This window comes from Oncorhynchus kisutch, linkage group LG3, assembly GCF_002021735.2.
Source record: "Oncorhynchus kisutch isolate 150728-3 linkage group LG3, Okis_V2, whole genome shotgun sequence".
NCBI lineage: Eukaryota > Metazoa > Chordata > Actinopteri > Salmoniformes > Salmonidae > Oncorhynchus > Oncorhynchus kisutch.
Window position 1 is genome coordinate 12,614,856 of NC_034176.2, and position 12,656 is coordinate 12,627,511.

The 12,656-nt window shown below is 48.0% G+C and overlaps 1 protein-coding gene across 1 annotated transcript in view; it reads right to left on the reverse strand.

Annotated features, from left to right (window-relative positions):
• LOC109872102 (adhesion G-protein coupled receptor V1) overlaps positions 1-12,656 on the reverse strand; it is a 280,286-nt gene that overhangs the window by 255,994 nt on the left and 11,636 nt on the right. The window contains exons 2-3 of the mRNA XM_031817533.1: positions 2,724-2,905; positions 455-604 (exon numbers count right to left, since the gene is read on the reverse strand). Of these exons, the coding sequence (XP_031673393.1) occupies positions 455-604; positions 2,724-2,903 (330 nt within the window). The 5' untranslated portion in view covers positions 2,904-2,905. The remainder of the gene's footprint in view (positions 1-454; positions 605-2,723; positions 2,906-12,656) is intronic.

Here is a 12,656-nt window from a genome sequence, read left to right on the forward strand (position 1 = left end):
CAGCCCTGGAGAACCCCTGTGGCCCAGCCCTGGTGAACCCCTGTGGCCCAGCCCTGGAGAACCCCGGTGGTCCAGCCCTGGAAAAGCCCAGTGGCCCAGCCCTGGTGAACCCCTGTGGTCCAGCCCTGGAGAACCCCTGTGGCCCAGCCCTGGAGAAGCCCTATAGATACACATCAATGGGAATCCAGGGCCTCTCAAGTCTTTCTGCTGGTGTTGAAATGGGGAGGCCCTGGGGCAGTGGTTGGACCAGGGTGAGGGGCAGTGGTTGGACCAGGGTGAGGGATTAAGACACTCAGACACACTCATAAGCATTGCAACACATACACACATATAAATGCACACACGCACATATTGACACATGAGCAACCATAATAACCCCTGAATTTGAATGACCTCACACACACTCACACATACAAACACAAACACACCCACACACACACTCTCTTTCCATTACCTGTAGCCTTAGGTTGAAGACAAAGGTCTCGTCGGCCTCGGGCAGCTCGTCGTCCCTTACAGCGATGAAGATGGTCTTACTGGCCTCTGACGACAGCAAGAAGGCTGCAGCCGTGGAGGCCTCAAAGTCCCCTGTGTCATCTCCCTCCAACTAGAAGCACCAAGGACAGTTGATGTTGTAATAATTTGACTTGATCTTACATCACTTAAAGACAGACTGACTCACACTCAGCCTGTATGAAAATATAGAATGCTGGGGTCAACTCAACTGCGCCAACTGCTAGGGATAGAGTATTGAGATTTAAGGAACTGTCAAAAGAAAGCCTCAATAGGCCTGGGAAAGCCCCAACCAGGCCAGTATATAGGAGCTTTAATAGGCCTGGGAAGCCCCAAACAGACCAGAATATAGGATCCTCAATAGGCCTGGGAAAGCCCCAAACAGGCCAGAATATAGGAGCCTCAATAGGCCTGGGAAAGCCCCAAACAGGCCAGAATATAGGAGCCTCAATAGGCCTGGGAAAGCCCCAAACACAAACAGGCCAGAATATAAGAGCCGAATATAATAGGCCTGGGAAAGCCCCACTAGTTTGCCAAACACCCATGGGGAGGGAGAAGACACTGGCTCCCATGTGGAAGCTGACACATTCGTTCTGATGTGGGTGACAGTTACTGCCAATGTACTGCAGGCCTTTCATCTCACACACTGCCTCCCACAGTACAAAGGTCACTTATCTTATCCTCTTAAGGATACCTGCATTTGACAACTCAGGAGCAGACCAGCTTCGGTGACAACCGGGGTTGAGGCTAATGCTCCACTGTTCTGCCCTAGTGCTGTGTGATGCTAAATACGGCTGCTAGAATCCTGACGAGGACCAAAAAATGTGATCATATTACTCAAATCAAATCAAATCAAATTTATTTATATAGCCCTTCGTACATCAGCTGATATCTCAAAGTGCTGTACAGAAACCAAGCCTAAAACCCCAAACAGCAAGCAATGCAGGTGTAGAAGCAGTACACAGGTGTACTCCAGTGCTAGCCTCCCTACACTGGCTTCCTGTCAAGGCAAGGGCTGATTTCAAGGTTTTACTGTTACTGCTAACCTACAAAGCATTACATGGGCTTGCTCCTACCTATCTCTCTGATTTGGTCCTGCCGTACATACCTACACGTACGCTACGGTCACAAGACGCAGGCCTCCTAATTGTCCCTAGAATTTCTAATCAAACAGCTGGAGGCAGGGCTTTCTCCTATAGAACTCCATTTTTATGGAATGGTCTGCCTACCCATGTGAGAGACGCAAACTCGGTCTCAACCTTTAAGTCTTTACTGAAGTCTCATCTCTTCAGTGGGTCATATGATTGAGTGTAGTCTGGCCCAGGAGTGTGAAGGTGAACGGAAAGGCTCTGGAGCAATGAACCGCCCTTGCTGTCTCTGCCTGGCCAGTTCCCCTCTTTCCACTGGGATTCTCTTCCTCTAACCCTATTACAGGGGCTGAGTCACTGGTTTACTGGGGCTCTTTCATACTGTCCCTAGGAGGGGTGCGTCACTTGAGTGGGTTGAGTCACTGATGTGATCACCCTGTCTGGGTTGGCGCCCCCCCTTGGGTTGTGCCGTGACGGAGATTTTTGTGGGCTATACTCTGCCTTGTCTCAGGATGGTAAGTTAGTGGTTGAAGATATCCCTCTAGTGGTGTGGGGGCTGTTTGGCCCTGTCCGGGGATATCATCGGATGGGACCACAGTGTCTCCTGACCCCTCCTGTCTCAGCCTCCAGTATTTATGCTGCAGTAGTTTATGTGTCGGGGGCTAGGGTCAGTTTGTTATATCTGGAGTACTTCTCCTGTCCTATCCGGTGTCCCGTGTGAATTTAAGTGTGCTCTCTCTAATTCTCTCTTTCTCTCTTTCTTTCTCTCTCTCGGAGGACCTGAGCCCTAGGACCATGCCTCAGGACTACCTGGCATGCTGACTCCTTGCTGTCCCCAGTCCACCTGGCCGTGCTGCTTCTCCAGTTTCAACTGTTCTGCCTGTGATTATTATTATTTGACCATGCTGGTCATTTATGAACATTTGAACATCTTGGCCATGTTCTGTTATAATCTCCACCCGGCACAGCCAGAAGAGGACTGGCCACCCCACATAGCCTGGTTCCTCTCTAGGTTTCTTCCTAGGTTTTGGCCTTTCTAGGGAGTTTTTCCTAGCCACCGTGCTTCTACACCTGCATTGCTTGCTGTTTTGGGTTTTAGGCTGGGTATGACCAGGTTGTTCCTACCAGAACCAGTGTGGTCACGTTGACCGGGTCTCCGATCCTCTCCACCACCAGGCGAACCACGGTGGTCTCGTTGACCACGAAGTCCGTCTGTCCCAGGAACCTCAGCTCAGCTGACTCAAGCCTGGCACTCGGGATGGACAGAGCCAGAATCAACCCAGCTAGTGTGAGGACAGTTGGCATTCCTGTCAGATGGATAGAACACAGACGGACGGACGGCGGGCGGACGGACAGACAGACAGACAGACAGACAGACAGACAGACAGACAGACAGACAGACAGACAGACAGACAGACAGACAGACAGACAGACAGACAGACAGACAGACAGACAGACAGACAGACAGACAGACAGACAGACAGACAGACAGACAGACAGACAGACAGACAGACAGACAGACAGACAGACAGACAGTGAGAAAGACAGACAGACAGACAGACAGACAGACAGACAGACAGACAGACAGACAGACAGACAGACAGACAGACAGACAGACAGACAGTGAGACAGTGAGAGAGACAGAGAGACAGACAGTGAGACAGTGAGAGAGACAGACAGACAGACAGTGAGACAGTGAGAGAGACAGAGAGACAGAGGAAGATCTTCACAAATGGAGCATTCATAGAACATTGTTGGGATACAAAAGAGGAGTATATTGGATGTTGTATGTTGGCCATTGACACAGTGTTATAGGTTAGGGGCTCCAGAATAAGCAGAACAGGATCAGATTGGCAAGATAGAAGGGAAATGCCCCCGATAAAACCATAGTCCCGCTGCTCACTGGAATATAAAGGAATAGTTGAACTAAACTATTCCATGGCCTAACTGATGCTGTCTATGGGTTTTCATAATGACCTGTCTAGATTGTAGTTTCTCCTCCGCCTGACCTCATCTATCAATAATACATGTGATAGGTGACGTTGTTCGTTGAGACAGTTGATAGCCTTTGGGGTTTTATGTGTCAGCGTGTCATGGCTTATACACACATACTGCCAGCGCTCTCCTTTCTTCTCAGAATCGAATCCGTTCTTCTGTCATGATTGACAAAACAAACAACGCAACCAGTGGGTGTGGTCAACATAATGCAAAGTTGTGGGCATCCAGATCCTGGTGAACATGACCACGTGTCTTTTTAAATATTTGCTGTAAATTACAAGGTTGAAAAATACACCTGCAATGAATGAAGTCATATTGTTTTCCCTTTTTGGGGAGAGAAATGTCTTAGGAAACTTGGACATTGAAAGCATCCCATTTTCCATATGTTCCGTCCCTGTTAGATCACTCTGGGTTATTTCCAGTATCATGGGGTGTTTCTGAGAGAAACATGAATCAATACAGGTGTCATGCTAGAGAGCAGAGTGAAACAACTACATAGTGGAACATCTAAATGAAACAGAAAAACAGATATAGTGATCCAGAGTGTGTGTGTGTGTGTGTGTGTGTGTGTGTGTGTGTGTGTGTGTGTGTGTGTGTGTGTGTGTGTGTGTGTGTGTGTGTGTGTGTGTGTGTGTGTGTATGTGTTTGTGTGTTTGTGTATGTGCGTGTGCATGGTTGCATGCATGTGTGTGTCTGTGTGTATGCCTGTGGTGGACAGGGTGCTTTGAAAACTATCAAAAGTTGATTAAGAGCTGCTGTGTAGCAGGGTAGGGCAGAGGGAGGCAGAGGAGACAGATGGAGAGAGAGAGAGAGAGAGAGAGAGAGAGAGAGAGAGAGAGAGAGAGGGAGTGAGAGAGAGGAGACAGAGGGAGAAAGAGGGGAGAGAGGGGGAGAGAGAGGGATGGGGACAAAGAGAAGACAGAGGGAGAGAGATGGGCCTTCTGCCTGCTCTCTCCCCTGGGGAGGGGAACTTCCTGCCCCCTTATACAGATTACATCACACTCCGAGAGACTCTCTCTCTCTCTCTCTCTCTCTCACAGATCCCCTCCTCTTCTAAAGCCATCATGACCTCACTATCACTCACTTCTTCTGGCACACACAACTAAAGACCCTTCAAATAAGGTTGTTGCTGGGCAGATGCTGTGTGTATTGCCTGGTTCTGGTTATGTGCAGCGCAACAGTCTGTCACCGGCACCACTGGGGATTCTGGGCCATGCAGGGCCTGTCTGTCAGAGCAGGCTCTCTGTCTGTGGAGAGCCTGTCAGAGCCTCCTGACATTGATAAGGCTCTGAGCAGTCCAACTGCACACACACTCATGCCAGTACTGTTACAGGACAGACACAGGAGCATCAAAGGCCTCAGCGTCCAGAGACCCCAGATAGTGGGGCGATAGGCCAGGACAGTGGAGCACAGATTGGTGCGGTAACCACAGTAACCATATCTGTCCATCACAGATCTTTTCAGCCGAAGAGAGAGGGAGAGGGAGGGTAGAGGCCAGAACACAGGGGACTTGGCTGTCTTAACGCCAACCTCAAAACAGACCCCTGATGAGTTGATACATACAGACAGATACAGTGAAGGCTGTAGAGTGGAAACACATTGGATGGAATTTATAAGATCCCAATTCATATCAAACCAGTTTGTGTTCACTGTATTTAGACTGCATATTCAGCTAAACCTTAAAGCTGTGATCAAGATACATACTGCACGCCAGCAAGCTAAGTAATACTTATTATTTGTATTTTTTATTTTATTTATGCAGTTGGTTTGGAATTATTGCCCCAATGCAAAAGTGCCAAACACGCTTGGCAGGAAAGTTTCTTAGTGTTGGGCATTGAGCTTCATTCAGGAGGGTGATAAGCCTCTAGTTTCATGAGCTTAGAGTAGAGAACACAGTTGGGAGACTCTGCACCGGTTATCATTGGCACTAAACGGTGCAGTGCCTTTAGGCAACTGGTCTCACTCGGCTGCCAGGAGCGTGACAGAGGTGCTCAGGGGTGTTTTGACACTGTCACCTGTCAGTGACTTGGCAACAGGTTAACAGGGCTACGCTGGGCCCATAGTAACTGAGACTGGGGAGATTAGTGGATCCTGTGCAGCCGATGTGACGGGTGTTGGGTTACCAGGCTGCTCCTGGGGTCAGCCTTGGCCTGCCTCTAGGGTTTCTGCTGCCAGGAGCCAGCTCTGTAGTCTTAACATGAATTATTAATTCACCAGACAAGACTTCACAGCCAGTGGGACCAGGAGTGTGTGTGTGTGTGTGTGTAGTCACTGGCTTCTTCGCGGTCGTTGATGACACCATGTGTAGTGCCTGGTTGATGATGTGAGAACAGTGTTGAGTGTAACAGAATAACGCTGTCTCATGCTGACAATGACCTTCTAAGGAAGACTTAGTGATGAGCTTGGAAGGCATTATGGTGTTGAACGTTGAGCTGTAGTCAACGAACAGCATTCTTACATGTTCCAAAAGGTGTTCCTCTTGTCCAGGTGTGAAAGGGCAGTGTGGAGTGCAATAGAGATTGTATCATCTGTGGATCTGTTGGGGCGGTATGTTAATTGGAGTGGGTCTAGGGTTTCCGGGATGATGGTGTTGTTGTGAGCCATGACCAGCCTATCAATGCATTTCATGGCTACAGATGTGATTGCTACGTGGCGATAGTCATTGAGACAGCTTACCTTGGTGTTCTTGGGCACTATGGTGGTCTGCTTGAAACATGTAGGTATTACAAAGTGGGTCATGGAGAGGTTGAAAATCTCAGTGAAGACATTTGCCAGCTGGTCTGTGTATGCTCTGAGTGTTGCTTGCCTTGAAGCGAGCATAGAGGCATTCCGCTCGTCTGGTCGGTTCGCGTCACTGGCAGCTCTTGGCTGGGTTTCCCTTTGCAATCTGTGATAGTTTGACAAGCATCAGAGCCTGTAAAGTAAGATTCAATCTTAGTCCTGTATTGACGCTTTTCCTGTTTGGTGGTTCGTCGGAGGGTTGTAAGCAGGATTTGTTATAAGCCCCCGGGTGAGTGTCTTCATACATCACTAAGTGTCCCTACATACAGTATGTACTTATTGATGATGTAATGTGTCATTATGAGTTCACCGTTACGGTGAACATCAGAGAATTCTGTAAATATACGTTGGGCAGAACCGTCCTGAAGCTGAATTAAAACGGTATTAAAGTGCAGGGAAAGGATATGTTGAAAATGGAGGTGTCACCAAGTCTCTACCAATCCTAGCTTGGCACTGCAGGCCTTCCTCCGATGGCCCCGGCACCAGCAGAACTTTCAGCCAGGCAGCACAACAACGAGTGATGAAACCACCAATGCTGTGGCCACAGAAGTTTAGCAATTTTTCCCAGGAAAAAGCTCTTTATGTTTCTCTTAATTTCTGTGTTTTTTAACCAGAATGTAGCCTCTGTTTGGTGGTTTATTCTCTAGTTGAGCACACACACACACACACACACACACACACACACACACACACACACACACACACACACACACACACACACACACACACACACACACACACACACACACATACATACATACATACATACATACATACATACATACATACATACATACATACATACATACATACATACATACACACACACACATGTACACACATGCACACATGAAAAGCTGTCATATACGCTCAGCTCACAACCCCATAATCGCAATTCACATGTACGTTTAGATCAGTGAACATTCTCAACATCCAGAGGGTGAGGGAAATTAAGAAATGCAATAAGTGACTATGGCTAAAATGTACATAATTTAATCTGACTACCCGTATTCAGTAAAACACAACGTGTTGTCGGCTAGACGCTAATTTAACCCTCCCGTTGTCTCGGCGGGTCAGAGTGACCCCGGGGAGCGTTACGAGTTGATCCCCCGTGTCTGTGTGGGTCAGAGTGACCCTGGCAGCGTTAGCAAGGTGTATGTCGTAACCCTCCTACCCCTGTGTGGGCGGGGTCATAGTGACGTCAGATTGACCCCGGGCAGCGTTACGAGTTGATCCCCCGTGTCTGTGTGGGCCAGAGTGACCCTGGCAGCCTTAGGAAGGTGTATGTTGTAACCCTCCTACCCCTGCCTAGGCCGGGTCATAGTGACCCAGGCCCTGTGTAGGCCCTGTGTTATGAGTTGTTCCCCTCTGTCCCGGGGGCTGGGGTCAGAGTGACCCTGGCATCGTTAGCAAGGTGTATGTTGTATCCCTCCTACCACTGTCTGGGCTGGGTCAGAGTGACCCTGGCACCACTTGTCCCCAAGAACTCAGTGCACGACCTCGGTGCAATCACACGGGGAGGCCAGCCAAGCGTACCGGATGGGCCGAAGGGCCCGAAGGAGCAGACAGGGCCGACCACGCGCCTCTTCCATTCGCGTGCCTCATCCCATTCACGTGGCCACTGTAAGCCGGCCATAGAGAGGCTACTAATATTGTCAGGAAGAAGAAGAAGAAGAAGAAGGAGAAGAAGGAGAAGAAGATGAGGACGATGATGAGGACGACGACGAGGAGGACGAGGAGGACGAATACGACCCGGCCGAGGGTGAGCCCTCCGCCTACGACACCTCGTCCTTGTTTCAGCGTGGCTCAGGTCCTGGAACAGATATCCTCCAGTGTCGACCAAGAAGACGAAGAAGACTACTGCGAATCCGAAGAGGAGGACGTTTCGGAAGATGAAGACGGTGAGGAATACAACCCCGAGCGTGATGCGGATGACGACGACGATGACTCGGCCTCGCGGTCGTGCTCCTCTTCGGAGGAAGAGCGAGAGGGAGAGCGAGAGGGAGACACGGCCGCTGCCCGAGAGCGAGACAGAGTGAGTAAAACTAAATGCATGCTATTCAACCGATCACTGCCCGCACCTGCTCGCTTATCCAGCATCACTACTCTGGACGGCTCTGACTTAGAATACGTGGACAACTGCAAATGCCTAGGTGTCTGGTTAGACTGTAAACTCTCCTTACAGACTCACATTAAGCATCTCCTCATTAAATCCTCATTAAATCTAGAATTGGCTTCCTATATCGCAACAAAGCATCCTTCACTCATGCTACCAAACATACCCTCGTAAAACTGACCATCCTACCAATCCTCGACTTCAGTGATGTCATCTATAAAATAGCCTCCAACACTCTACTCAACATACTGGATGCAGTCTATCACAGTGCCATCCATTTTGTCACCGAAGCCCCATACACTACCCCCATCCCCATACTGTATTTATTTATCTTGCTCCTTTGCACCCCAGTATCTCTACTTGCACATTCATCTTCTGCACATCTACCATTCCAGTGTTTAATTGCTATATTGTAATTACTTCGCCACCAAGGCCTATTTATTGCCTTAACTCCCTTATCTTACCTCATTTGCACTCACTGTACATAGACTTTTTGTTTTCTTTTGTTCTACTGTATTATTGACTATGTTTTGTTTATTCCATGTGTAACTCTGTGTTGTTGTATGTGTCGAATTTCTATGCTTTATCTTGGCCAGGTTGCAGTTGCAAATGAGAACTTGTTCTCAAATAGCCTACCTGGTTAAATAAAGGTGTTCTCAACTAGCCTACCTGGTTAAATAAAGGTGTTCTCAACTAGCCTACCTGGTTAAATAAAGGTGGGGGGGGAAATAATTGAGGTCAGTCACATATTGAGATCAGTCACATATTGAGGTCAGTCACATATTGAGGTCAGTCACATATTGAGATCAGTCACATACTGAGATCAGTCACATATTGAGGTCAGTCACATATTGAGGTCAGTCACATATTGAGATCAGTCACATACTGAGATCAGTCACATATTGAGGTCAGTCACATATTGAGGTCAGTCACATACACACTCTGTGTGTATCTCTCTCTCTCTGTGTGTGTCTCTCTCTTTCTCTCTCTGTGTCTCTCTGTGAGTGTGTCTCTCAATCTGTGTGTTTCTCTGAATCTGTGTGTTTCTCTCTCTCCATGTATCTCTGTGTGTGTGTCTCTCTCTCTCTCCGTGTATCTCTGTGTGTGTGTCTCTCTCTCTGTGTGCGTCTCTCTCTCTCTCTCTCTCTCTCTCTCTCTGTGTCTCTCTGTGTGTGTGTCTCTCTCTCTCTCTCTGTATCTCTGTGTGTGTGTCTCTCTCTCTCCGTGTATCTCTGTGTGTGTGTCTCTCTCTCTGTGTGTGTCTCTCTCTCTCCGTGTATCTCTGTATGTGTGCGTCTCTCTCTCTCTGTGTGTGTCTCTCTCTGTGTATCTGTGTGTGTGTGTGTGTGTGTCTCTCTCTCTCTTTGTGTATCTCTGTGTGTGTGTGTGTGTGTGTCTCTCTTTCTGTGTCTCTCTCTGTGTGTGTCTCTCTGTCTCCATGTATCTCTGTGTGTGTGTGTGTGTGTGTGTGTGTGTCTCTCTCTCTCCGTGTATCTCTGTGTGTGTGTCTCTCTCTCTTTCTGTGCCTCTCTCTGTGTGCGTCTCTCTCTCTCTCTCTCTGTGCGTCTCTCTCTCTCTCTCTCTCTGTGTCTCTCTCTCTCTCCGTGTATCTCTGTGTGTGTGTGTTTCTCTCTCTCTCCGTGTATCTCTGTGTGTTTGTGTCTCTCTCTCTCTCTGTGCATAAGCAAACAAACAATTCCAAACCCCACTTTGATAACATTCATTCCTCCAATAGGAATGGTCAGTATTCAAACATACAGTCGATACGGTGTATAAAGGCTGCGTTGACACAGGCAGCCCAATTCTGATCTTTTGCCTATTTATTGGCAAAAGAGCTGATCTGATTGGTCAAAACACCAATTAGTGGGGGGTGGGAATCAGATTTGGGTTTAAGGCTAATATACTATTAATCTGTGACAGTTCCTTGTCCACAAACGCTACAGTTCATTAAGCGCATTGACCACATGAGGTTGGTGGCAACTTAATTGGGGAGGACAGGCTGGTGGTAATGGCTGTAGTGGAATCAGTGGAATGGTATGAAACACATGGTTTCTATGGTTTCCATGTGTTTGATACCATTCCATTAGCACCGTTCCAGACATTATTATGAGATGTCCTCCCCTCAGCAGCCTCCACTGGCATTGACAGCATATCATCCTATAGGGTGGTTAAGATGCATAAATCCCACCTAACACCTTCTTATCCTTTTCCTCAGTATTGTAACACATAGGATAAAACACAAATAACACCCTATTCCCTATGTAGTGCACTACTTTGACCAGGGCCCTCTGGACCAAAGCAGTGCACAATATAGGGAATAGAGTGTGATTTGGGATGCACATATGTACTGACAAACTCAAGTCACAGCTCCTCTCTGGAGTCCACAGCAACCACCCCGTGTTCTCCGGGTGATCTTTAGAAACAGGTGGTTCTCTAGCCTCATTTACAAATGAAAAGACTGAAAAAACGGATCAACACTCTAAATGTTTTCCAATAACAAACACACCAGATCTCCATTTAAAAGGCCTACTTCAGGAATTCCTGCAGCATGACACACTACAATGAGGAAGGGCCTGGTTGGTAGAAACAAACCAGAGACTTGTAGTACATACTACCTCAATCACCCTGACTAACTGGTGTCTGTATGTAGCCTCGCTACTTTTATAGCCTCGCTACTGTATGTAGCCTCGCTACTTTTATAGCCTCGCTACTGTATATAGCCTCGCTACTGTATGTAGCCTCGCTACTTTTATAGCCTCGCTACTTTTATAGCCTCGCTACTGTATGTAGCCTCGCTACTTTTATAGCCTCGCTACTGTATGTAGCCTCGCTACTTTTATAGCCTCGCTACTTTTATAGCCTCGCTACTTTATAGCCTCGCTACTGTATGTAGCCTCGCTACTTTTATAGCCTCGCTACTTTTATAGCCTCGCTACTGTATATAGCCTCGCTACTTTTATAGCCTCGCTACTGTATGTAGCCTCGCTACTTTTATAGCCTCGCTACTGTATGTAGCCTCGCTACTTTTATAGCCTCGCTACTGTATATAGCCTCGCTACTTTTATAGCCTCGCTACTGTATGTAGTCTTGCTACTTTTATAGTCTCGCTACTTTTATAGCCTCGCTACTGTATGTAGCCTCGCTACTTTTATAGCCTCGCTACTGTATGTAGTCTCGCTACTTTTATAGCCTCGCTACTGTATGTAGCCTCACTACTGTATATAGCCTCGCTACTGTATATAGCCTCGCTACTGTATGTAGCCTCGCTACTTTTATAGCCTCGCTACTTTTATAGCCTCGCTACTGTATGTAGCCTCGCTACTGTATGTAGCCTTGCTACTGTATATAGCCTCGCTACTGTATATAGCCTGTCTTTTTACTGTTGTTTTATTTATTTACTTACCTATTGTTCACCTAATACCTTTTTTGCACTATTGGTTAGAGCCAGTAAGTAAGCATTTCACTGTAAGGTCTACACCTGTTGTATTCGGCACACGTGACAAATAAACTTTGATTTGATTTGACTAGAGAAAGAACATGAGAGAGAGGGTGTAAAGAGGGGAGGGGTAGCTAGGATATAGAAAAGAGTAGGATAAGTGGCCTGCTCCTCTTTCTTGAATTGTAACGACTTAAACACACACACACACACACACACACACTCAGAGGTACCTTTAAGCATACTATCAGTAGTGGGTAAGTGAACAAGGTTGGAATGGGTCTGGGTTAAGGGGCAGGGTAAAGTTGGGGTCTGGGTTAAGGGGCAGGGTGAGGTTGGGGTCTGCGTTAAGGAGCAGGGTGGGGTTGGGGTCTGGGTTAAGGAGCAGGGTGGGGTTGGGGTCTGGGTTAAGGAGCGGGTTGGGGTCTAGGTTAAGGAACATGGTGGGGTTGGGGTCTGGGTTAAGGAGTAGGGTGGGGTTGGGGTCTGGGTTAAGGAGCAGGGTGGGGTTGGGGTCTGGGTTAAGGGGCAGGGTGGGGTTGGGGTCTGGGTTAAGGAGTAGGGTGGGGTTGGGGTCTGGGTTAAGGAGCAGGGTGGGGTTGGGGTCTGGGTTAAGGAGTAGGGTGGGGTTGGGGTCTGGGTCTGGGTTAAGGGGTAGGGTGGGGAGGGGAGGGGTCTGAGTTCAGGAGCGGGTCGGTGTCTGGGTTAAGGAGCAGGGTGGGGTTTG